General features: G+C 38.0%; 1 protein-coding gene across 2 annotated transcripts in view; it reads right to left on the bottom strand.

Annotated features, from left to right (window-relative positions):
• LOC124159030 (E3 ubiquitin-protein ligase MYCBP2-like) overlaps window positions 1–11,345 on the bottom strand; it is a 324,405-nt gene that overhangs the window by 268,574 nt on the left and 44,486 nt on the right. For both annotated transcript variants that reach the window (XM_046534516.1, XM_046534517.1), the window contains exons 35-39: window positions 10,259–10,667; window positions 7,936–8,201; window positions 6,243–6,652; window positions 4,052–4,270; window positions 2,760–2,988 (exon numbers count right to left, since the gene is read on the bottom strand). In XM_046534516.1, the coding sequence (XP_046390472.1) occupies window positions 2,760–2,988; window positions 4,052–4,270; window positions 6,243–6,652; window positions 7,936–8,201; window positions 10,259–10,667 (1,533 nt within the window). The remainder of the gene's footprint in view (window positions 1–2,759; window positions 2,989–4,051; window positions 4,271–6,242; window positions 6,653–7,935; window positions 8,202–10,258; window positions 10,668–11,345) is intronic.

Here is an 11,345-nt window from a genome sequence, read left to right as displayed (position 1 = left end):
ATTAAAAAAATAAAGCAAAGAAAAAATAAACCCAAAACTGAAAAAACTGTCGTATTGAAAGTTATATTCTATTCCAAAAAAAGAATCATAATCATCCTGCCTCACCTACATAAAATTAATACATATTATTACTCATAATAAAAGATACAGTTTGTTTTCATGCTTTTAGAACAGAGATGTGAGACTTCATAGAAACAAGGGTTTCAATAACAAGGGCATTCACGATATTTATTAATGGATAATGGTACATGGTGGAATAACCATAGTCACTCTGCATAGGTAATTGATGAGTCCTCAGCATCTTAAATAATCAGTGATACCTGTTATTAATATCGCAATGAAATAATTCTTTATGATGATTAAATAAGGGCAAGGGCTTACAAGGATACAAGCTGAAATTAGAATCTAAGAGATCCCTGGTGGTAACCATTCATCTAATATGGTAAACGAGGGCTTGACTCTGAGGCCCGTATTCTTAGTCGACCCTGTAGGGCCAACTAACCCTGGATACGTCATCAGCCCCTACATAAACCGATCTCGCCCTACATATGGCCGTTTTTGGAACTAAACGGGCCCTACTTGATGTAGGGTACCCAAACCAGCCCTACACCCTACAAAAACATGGCGACCAAATATCGACTGCTGATCACTCCGATTAAAGAATCTATGTTACGATGGATATGAAGGGAAACGAGCTCACACAAACCATTTTAAAATGTACAGTAACACAGCGGAAAGGTAATAATACCACCACTTTATAGCCACCAAGTTAAATAAATTATAAAATTAACTAAACTAATAAGAACAACATAGCGGTATACATACATCTTGTTTCTACTAATACATAATAATATTTTTCACCTTTGGCACTTGGTATACTTTTGGGAAACCAATGCTTCGTTTACGTGTAACCATAGAAAACGTATTTTCATGCCACTATTTGTCACATAATCTTAACTACGGAATGTGAAAGCGAATGACGAACCTTGATAATGGAATGTAAGTTCCCACGTCAATGATCATATTTGCTCCGTACTTATTACTATCTTGTAAAGACAGCTTTTAAAGTAATTTAAAGACAATAAGGTTCTACTTTAGGCTCAATATGAGTGTATTTTTAGCGATAATTAAGGTACCGACACGACCTGGCGGACGACACCGATTGTTTATTTACCTTCAGCCATTGCCCTAACAATACGCCCGAAAATTATCGGACGTCTTTTCTTAGTTTCATAGTTTGTTCCCATTAAGCCACCAGAGTGGAAATTTAGTGCTGCGCCATCATCTACGTCATCTCAAAGAACTTGACGACTGAATCACCCCCCACCACTTATGTAGGGTCGACTGAGAAACGCATGCAGGGGCCTTTTGTTATGTAGGGACGGATATGTAGGGTCGACTAATAATACGGCCCTGAAACTAATTTCTGGCCATTTTATGATTTTTAAGATGATTTCCAATTGTAAAATTATCCTATGAGGCTATCAATTTGATTTTGAGAACTTCCAGAATTTGTATTTCCAATGATGAATAATTGAAGAATTTTCTGGCTACCACAATAAGAGTCTAATAGATCAATAGAGAAATAATCTATTGCCATTCCAGACAGTAAACACAGATTAAGAGACGATGAATGAGAAAAAAATATGTTTCAACTCCAAATTTAGCATAGATTGTTTTTTTCATCCCACAAATAAAATATCCAAGCAATGCCAACTGCTAAACCAGGTGAAAGTTTGAGATACAATAGCACTTCTTAAAGCATTGTTCAACACACAACGTTTGCTTGGCATGCTATATTCCAGTTAAAATATGTATTGTATTCACTGTATATATGTAGCTAATTCAGCAAGAAAAATGGTAAAAGTAATACAATTTCATATCAAATTTGACATCACAGAATACCTTACCTCCAAGAGATGATCTAAAAATGATGATTAAAGTATTTCAGGACATTCACTTCAGTATATGTATAAGTAATCAAAAACCATTCTTTTGGACAATGCCTGCAGTAGCCAAGTAACCTCCAGAGTAGTCGCTCTCATTAGCTTTTCTTGTCAGTTTAGTCATGAAGAATGAAATCAGATATGTACAATACTGCCATTTCTACGCACACTATATATACCTTTTGTGCAGTAATACCCAGTGGCTACTGTGACACCACAATAAAATGCTTGCATTAAAATTAAGAAAGGTGGATTCTTCCATTATAAAGAGGTAAGTAGAGCATTATAATACTGCTAATTTTCCATAAAATGAATGCGTCCTCAGGAAACAGCAACATAACGGTTGCAGAAGCTGTGAACTCTGTGCCAGTCTGGCTCTCACATTCTATCCACTCAGGGAAATTGGCTAGTGAGCACTGCTCAAGCATTGGGCGAAAAGTGTCAAACATAGACCCAATAAATAGTACACCTTATGAGCCTAGATGGCTCCTTAAGGCCCTGCAGAAGAACGATGTAGGTATTTACAAAGCTATCTCCTCCATTGACTGAAAAATGCACTAGTCTTATGGGAGATAACTTGATACACAAATATGAAATTTTTTCAATCACTGTTTTCTAAAATACGAAATATGAATTTTCACTTGGTAGTCTACATCTATTATACAGGTCAATTATTTTTCATTTTGGGACCTTGCACCTAATTAAAACATCGTTTTTCCAAATGTATCCACATTAAATGCAGCATATTATTATATGTAATTTTCTGGGGAGCATTGTAACAGATTATCTTGTAAGAAAAAGTATAACTCCTACCTGAACGGTAGACTTCCATCCAGAGCTTGGACGATGGTGGGTGGGCTTGATAGGGCGAATCCCATTCCAAGAAGAGAGGAGTGCTCAGAGAAAACTCGCTGAGCTTGCTCTTCCACGGCATCCAAATCCAATCCTCGAGCAACAACCTCCTCAGGAGAAGTTTTCTTTGTGGTCGATCCTTGACTGAAAGCTCCAGTTTCATCCTCATCGTCTTCATCATCATCCTCAACTACAACAAGAAATTATTCAGCATTAGTTCTAACAAAGTTAAATGATACTTACATGCGATTTCTTACTGTGCAATAATTTAACAGTTACAATTTTTGAACAATAAATTGGGGCTCAGTTTTATTTACCATAGATTTAACTATCAATTTCAAATCATAGGCACGGATTATCTGAGGCATAATATTGTGACTAAGATCGTGACTACTTCATTCCCTCACAGCATATATTTGTTATGAATTATTTGTGACATTATTTTATTCCAACTTTTGGGATAAATGCTAGAGAAAAATTGGAATTTATCCGTGTAAATAGGGCCACTTAAAAGTGCCATCCAGCAGTTGTACAAATATGGTGACAAATAGCCCCCACTAATACGTTTCAAATAAGTATGGATCCTGTTTAAGTAAAAATGGACATGGGCAGAAAATCTTTACCCAGTGAGCTACTTTGGGAGAATTAGAAAGGGTATTCAGATAAAAATTAAGAGTCCCGGTGAAATAATTACCATACCTAATTAGCAATACCATAGAGTAAGTATATTATATACATAAGTATATACATATGTACTTACTCTTTGGCAATACTAAATCTTCCGCCCCAATAGGGTCACTTGATAACTAAGTCTAGAGACTGTCTTTTCCCCTCTATGGATGATTAAAAAATTATTACAAAAAGCAATTATGGCTCATTATTTATTACGATTATTATTATCCATGAAAAAACAAATAATTGAACCTGTTTGGCTATGTACACCCTTTATTTTCAATTGGAAATTGAAATGCATTGAGCTGCCATAATATTAACAGAATCAAATTTCTGATATGAGAATTTCGAGAAATCTAAGTGTACCTGGCAGATTACGAGTCTCTGGTAGGTACCTAATTCTAACAAAAGATATGAAATGCCATAATTAAATGGGAGGTGACATTAACAACCATTCTGTAAATTAGCAGACCATTAGTTTAATATTTATTAACTTCACAGTTTATCTATGACTGAGACTTTTAAAATGCAGAAGCAAACTTCAATGCCAAAAAAGATTACATATAAATTAAGATACTTACATGAAGTAACTGGGAGAGTCAGATCCTTCCTCATAAGTGAAGCGGCACACATTCCTCCCAAGTAAGCTAACTCGGACTCTAAGTGTCTCAAACCAGCCCTTGAGCCTTCACCAGCAGGCCATTCATATCCAACAACCAAACACCGAAAACCATACGTGCAGCCCCTTTCATCCTTCACATAATCGGAGGCTGTTTCCAAGCTGAATATCACTTCATTTCCTGAAATAAAAATATTTCATATCAAATTAAATAGACACTTAACCTATAGGAATAAATCTTGCACTGCATTTTAGGGTTGGATGAAATTCTACTTTGGCTGTGTCAGACTTTTATTCCAATTCCTCAAAAAAAATTACTCAAATTACTCAAAAAAAAGAATTACTCAAATTTGGAATATTGATTTTCCTGTAAATAAAATATAATTGAAGGAAATATTTGATTTTTCAATTTCTGTCCTTCGGTAAACCCTGTATCTGCTTTTACACAAAAAACTTTCCAAATTACCAGGCAAAATGTTGGCATTATGACCACATTTATGATATATACTAGCTGACCCGGCGAACTTCTTACTGCCTATTAATCACTGAACAGTTTAGTTACACCATTTATTAATCAAGAGCAGCTGTACTGATTTTAAAAATATTTAGCTTGCGGTAATAGAATTATTAAAAAAAAATAACATAAATAAGCATATCATTGGCTTCTTAGAAATATATTTTCTTATTTTATATATTTTAAATAAATATATTTTCATGTTTTAACTTAGGAAATTTAAGACACTGTGGTCTTGTAAAGCAATTAATAAAGTCAAACCCGTTCTTGGGGCAGGTTTACGCCACGCTAGACCAATAATTGACCGATGCTCAAAATCTCGTGAAAATAGCCCCTAGCGAGCAGCATTAATGTGTCATATACTCATGGCACGCTAGTTACAACTCGGTTTGGGGAAGTGCACCTAACCTAATACAGTAGACTCTCGTTAATACGAACAACGTTATTACGAAGTTCTCGTTATTACGAAGCAACTCGTTGGTCCCGACGAAAAGGCCTATACAAGCTATAGTAAAAGAAACGTTATCACGAAATTTTCGTTTTTACGAAATTACGAACCTCAATCCCGGTCCCAGCGATTACAAAATGAACTTTATTACGAAGTTCCACACATAAGCAACGGTATTTTGGTGGAAATTCACTACGATAAGTTTTAATAATCGCGCCACGTTTAAGTTCTTCTCGTGTTCTGTGCTCAAGAGCGTCAGTTATGGTTCTTTATTCAGTTTATACTCAACATTATATAGAAAGCTTCATTCCTGTGGAGTCATTGTGACCCACTCATAACCGCTCGTAAATTGGACGTATAGTCTTCTTACGCACATTCTATTTACGAATTTTCAGAGGTACGAGCATTCAAAATTGTCAAATTTCGGGATTTAGCGCATATGTGTAATGCAGTGTTGCATTCGGAAGGATAACAGCACTTCTCGATTCCTTGCATACAGTCCGGCCGGCGAGATTTGTCCGATGACGGCACAATAAAAGGGGCAGATAACCCTGGGCCAGCACGGTTTACAGCCAATCGCTGTCCCCCAAACGCACCTAATACACCCTTGCCTAGTCATACAACGTCAAATGCATAAGGAGTATTGAAATAAGCCTGATCCACCCAAACACTCTCGGCGGCCGGACTGTAGGTTTGTCAACTTAGGAACAATGTCTTGGGACGCATCTAGTTCGTATATTGGACTGACTGCGTTCGGGAAGATATCAACCCACAGATTGCATCATACCGCATTCTTCTATCGAGAAACTGAAACGTATTTTCCTAATTATATGTATTTTCACGTAATTTAAACTCGTTTATTATATACTGTTTTTTTTTCGACGATTCCTAAAAGAAACGTTCATACGAACTTCGTTATTACGAACTTCCGGTTTTTCGGTCCCGTGAACTTCGTAATAACGAGAGTCTACTGTATCATTAAAATCGGTGCAGCTGTTCTCGAGTTTTAAGTGTCCTAACTAACACGATTTTCAACTTTCTTTCATATATGTATATACATATATATTCTCAATTATCCATGTTATTCTATTATTTGGGCCTCACATAACACCCATTAATCATATAATTGAGAGCTGACCATTATGTTCTACAAAACTTAATAAATGCATGAGAGAATTTTAAAATCATTACCTGGTAAAACTACAGCATTCTGTGGCCAATTTCCTGTGGTGCCACTGCCACTAAATTTGCGCAGCACTGGCCAGAATGGAACAGGATTAGGCTCACTTGTGGGCCCAGAGACAATGACACCACTGCTAAGTCTGAAATTCCTGTTGCTAAAGCCTTCCATGTCATCTTCACCTTCATCCATATTCTCATCTTCTTCACCCATTATATCTATGCCATCTTCATCTCCAGTGATTCCATCATATGTTGAACGCGAGTGCTGACGACTGTACCCAGGCAAGTTGTGGCCAGATGAACCAGGGGAAGGCAAGCAGCTAGGAATGAACAACTGTAGAGTATCTTCCGCCTGAGCCGTGCCACATCGTGGGTCAAATTCAATGCACAGCCACTTCACTGTTTCAGGAAACGACACTCTGTAAGATGAACAAAATGCAATTGAAGCCACACACATTGTGTACATGTTTTAGTGACATATGCCAGTAATGAAGGCTATTCTGGAATTCCAATGGGCCACATCCTCCCTGTTGCCAACACTTCAGAGAGAAAACCATCCTCCATCTAACAGAAATTCATTCATTCAGCCCCCATGATGGAGAGCAACCAGCTATCATAAACATTGGCAAGAATAGAAGGTACACCCGGTGGAATATCTGATTAGCTTTCACTACCCTTACATACTAAATAACAAGGTATCCATAAAATCAAATGATATTTCATATGAAGTCCTTCATATTGACCATTCTTATCATAGAAGACTATTCCAAAAAAAGCAATACATGCAAGTGGAGATCAAGAGAGAATTTCAAAATAATCACTACGTAATAAAACAGCCCAACTCAGCTGTAGAAGCAAACAATTACAATTTTTAAGTTAACTTCTGTTCATCAATACTACTGGATGAAAATGAGGACAGAAAGCTGCTCCTGCACCTTCTTAATAGGTATACAACATGACATTGGTATGACATATCTGGTATGTAATTGATACTGGCAAAAACCAAATGGTAAACCATCTACATATACAACAAAGCCCCATCAATGAAATGTTAAGGAAAGCTCCCTAATTTGAAGTCATGGCCCTGGTCCCGGACCCTTTCAATGGAGAATACCTACTTGTAAAATCTCCCGTAGTGAACCTCTATAGTTATGCACCAAAATTCCACAAAAACAAAGACTGCGATTTGGCCCTAAACATGAAAATAGTGCCTCCATAACAAATATTTGTAAAAAAGTAGTGCTTCTTGTGCACTCAGATCAAACAATTGAGACGTGATGCTATTGATTGACATAGTAAAGATACTGTGCCACACATCTGCGCAGAGTAAATTGGATTGTCATTGTGGTATGAATATTATGGCTGATCGGACCTTGAAAAAAGAATAGCCCTCGTAATATTTGTAATAATAGCATGTCCCTTTGAAGACGCAACCCACAAATCACCTTCATACAGCGCTCCCTATAGCAAAGGCATGATATTTCTGGTCCCAACAAATTCCTTGTACGCACGTTTTATTGAAATAGCTCAAATTTGGGAATGGGAACTTCTTGGCTTGGCTGGACATAAAATCGCATAGTAACAAGCATGATCTCTCTTTGAATCCACTTACATCACCACAATAAAAACAGAATAAATATTATAGCTCATCTGTCCATGGTCAAAACAATAATAGGCAGCAAGGTTTTAGAAAAGAACAAACCTATAATTAGAGACAGTTGCAGCTCTATAAGGATGTTCACTATCCACCCATGCATAGTGGTTTGAGGTAGTGACAGTAGCAGGATTTGAGGCCGCCTGAGAAGAATGACCATGACTGGTTTCCGTCGGAACTGATCCCATGCTGTGCTGCATTGCACTACTACTGCCAGCAGTAGCGGTACCTAGGGGAGCACCAGCACCACTGTTGTTCAATGCAGCAATATGGGGCAGTAGGTCTCTGATCAATCCCAGCACCTGCACTGAGCTCTAAAAAGGAAGAATATTGAACAAAATCATGAAATAAAAACTTAAATTAGCACTAGGATAACATACCTTAAATTCAGCCACATGGTTAGTTAACGATAATGCTATTAAAATGTGGAAAAGAGACAATTATACGTATGCTTCAACAATTTATGAAGATGTTCAGGAGCAGTACAATGGAAACAATGAAGAAGAATAAAAATATAAATATAAGGAAAACACTTAAATAATCAAGAATGTTCACCAAGATACATATAGACAATGAAACAATGATAATACCTTTCAATAATTTAAAAACCAATAGCAAACGTAATAAAATCACTATGAAAAAAATTATTCACTTAAAAGGAATAAAAATCTTCCCAAGTCACTCAGTGATTCAACCTCAAGGTTTGTTTGGATAGGCGAGGGCAGAGCTCACCCTGTACTAAGCCACATGCAGGCTAATCCATCCAAACATTCACAGGAGGGAGGCCAGTTTCTTTCCCTGGACCACCTCGCACTTTGAGGGGCTTTACTTCGGGTGTAACTGAAGGCTTCACTTGAGGTTTAAACCAAGGACCCTTTAATCAGCAGCTCCACCCAGCAGCTACCACCTTCCCCTCAATATAGACATCTCAATGAGGCAATCAGGGGGCATCCATTAATTACGTGAGGTGTTTAGGGGGGGAGGCGGTCAAACCAAATCTCACCTAATCTCAAGTGGGGGAGAGGGAGGGTACTGGCAAGTATCACATAATATTTTTTCCACAAGAAACACAGTAAAATGCGATTCTACACTATGACCTTTATTTTCTTAAATACTAATCTTAAATACAAATTAATTTTTCTAATGGAGTGAATAGGAAAACTTTCCATGCCCGACTGACTATGAATTAAATGGCAGAACTGGGGAGCAGAGGGAAGTATGTACTTTGAATGACATAAGCCCCGTAGTCTTGGTTCAAATCTCAGCCCAGATTTCTTTCATGAAATACCCACTCTATGATTTAACACTTTCCCAGCGAACAACATGTACAAACTTTTCTCGGGATTCTGCGCGGTCAAGATTATATGAGAGCGCCGACATTTCGGGTGCCAACTCGCCACCCATTCTCACGGCTACTTAGCCGTGAGAATGGGTAGCTGTGAGAATGGGTAGCGAGTCGATACCCGCAACGTCGACGCTCTCATATAATCTTACCCGCACGGAATCCCGAGAAAAGTTTTTACAAATACCCACTGTTTTCATGGCAAGGGATAAGCCATCAGCATATTCATGTCAATTTACAAGGTCTAATACTATTCTATGGAATGAAAATTTACATGATTATACCTTCCAGAGGGTTTTTGCCTCCTCTTATTCATATTTCTGACTCTTCTCTTTTTCATCCTTCAAACTATCCTAGCAGGGTCTTAGCCATGGCTGTAGCCTTATGTCAGTTCCTTTTTTCCATTGTATAGAAGTGCATCTCAGATTCTGATAGAATTTCAAAGAGTTACATACTCTTTTTCATTTTTCTAACTCTTCTAGCTGGGTCTTAACATTGGCTGGATCTTTCACTTGGCTCCTTTTTTCCAATGTGTACATTCCAATTCAGATTTTGGACTCAGTATCTGAATTGAAAAACCCAATTTAGGGAGAATTTCTAAAGACTTGTCCCTAAGTGGCTTCATTAAGGTTAATGAGAGACAAAATTACAATCTAGGAACTGGTTAGCTGCATCATCAATTCCACCAATTCTTGAGAATTGATTGGAATAGGAACTGAAGTAAAAAAAATCAGCACCAAAATATATTACACAAACTCAACCTGTAAAACTTTTCTTAAGCATAACCACACAGTACATGATTTTAAAGAAAGTGGAGCTATGGATACAATCACTTGAGAAATAACATGTTATTTTATGCAGTTTTCGTAATACTCTGAAATGCAATGAAAATGAAAAACTTCATCATGAATGGGAACTGAGAACTGCGACCAAGAATGAATGCTAGGGACTGAACAGGAATTGGAAATGACAAAGAAGTGGAACTGGCCAATACTTAACAAAAAAGCAAGAAACAACTGAGAAACTTACTCTTGGATCAGATACTGCAACTGGCCCCACATGAGCCAGTACCAAAGGTAGAAGAGTGGTAACAATGCAAGCTGAGGAGAGAATGTCTGCTGGTGACTGTTCCTGGTGGTCCTCAGCTCCCTTCTGGTGACTCAAGCGGCTCTTCCCTTTGTGGCCCGTCTTGCCATCAACTCCACTCTTGGCCCACTTTCTCTTGCTCTTCCTTTTGTCAGCTCCAATCCCATCACCATCTCCACCCTCATCTTCTGAGTGGTAATCCTCATCATCCTCCTGGATGCGCCTCCGCGATAGCGCAGCCAAGCGGATGCAACACTGAACTACAGCACTGGCAACCCATAATGTACAGCGTCTAGCTTCCTGCTCGGCCATAGCACGACTAGCTTGCTGTGTTTCATTGTCCTGAGGATTACTGAAGAAATAAAACATCCATAAATAATTGCTGATATTTAAATAAATAAAAGGTCGTAGAACTTTTCCACAAGAATTTTTAATGCGTACAACGCGTTTCGGCTCACTGAGCCATCACCTGGTACAAGACACTTCAAAACATTTGATAATCCCTTTTATACCATTGAGAAAGGAGGGGGTTAGGGGAGGAGTTGATATCTTTGAGGAAGGGGGTGGGAATGGGCGTACAGAGTAGAGACAGTAGGAAAAGATACAACTACGGGATGTGAGGAACCCACGTTGGAAGGACTATAGTCATAACTGTAAAATGGCGACACGTGGGGAAGAACCATTGAAAAACGGGAGGGGGGGTTGAGAAGAGTGAAAAAAAAAGGGGGGTTAGGGTAAAAAGAGAGGCCGCGTGTCTTTAGAAAGGGAGATGAGTAAGTAGCAACGCAGGAAAAGTTTCCACAAGAAAAAATTCTTGTGGAAAAGTGCTACGATCTTTTATTTATTTAAATATGTCTAATTTCCACCAATTGAAGCCTGAATCTGTTGAACTTATTCATTTCTGATACCCTGCATAGGTGTTGAAGGTGTCAACAAATATTGTTTATCCATGCCACAAATAGTAAGCATAAATGTATAAAGGAGAGAAACAGGCATTGCCAAAAAGGGCACAAAAAAATCTGAACTACAA

This window comes from Ischnura elegans, chromosome 5 (genome assembly GCF_921293095.1).
Source record: "Ischnura elegans chromosome 5, ioIscEleg1.1, whole genome shotgun sequence".
In the NCBI taxonomy this organism is placed as follows: domain Eukaryota; kingdom Metazoa; phylum Arthropoda; class Insecta; order Odonata; family Coenagrionidae; genus Ischnura; species Ischnura elegans.
This window is presented reverse-complemented; position numbering and strand designations above follow the sequence as displayed.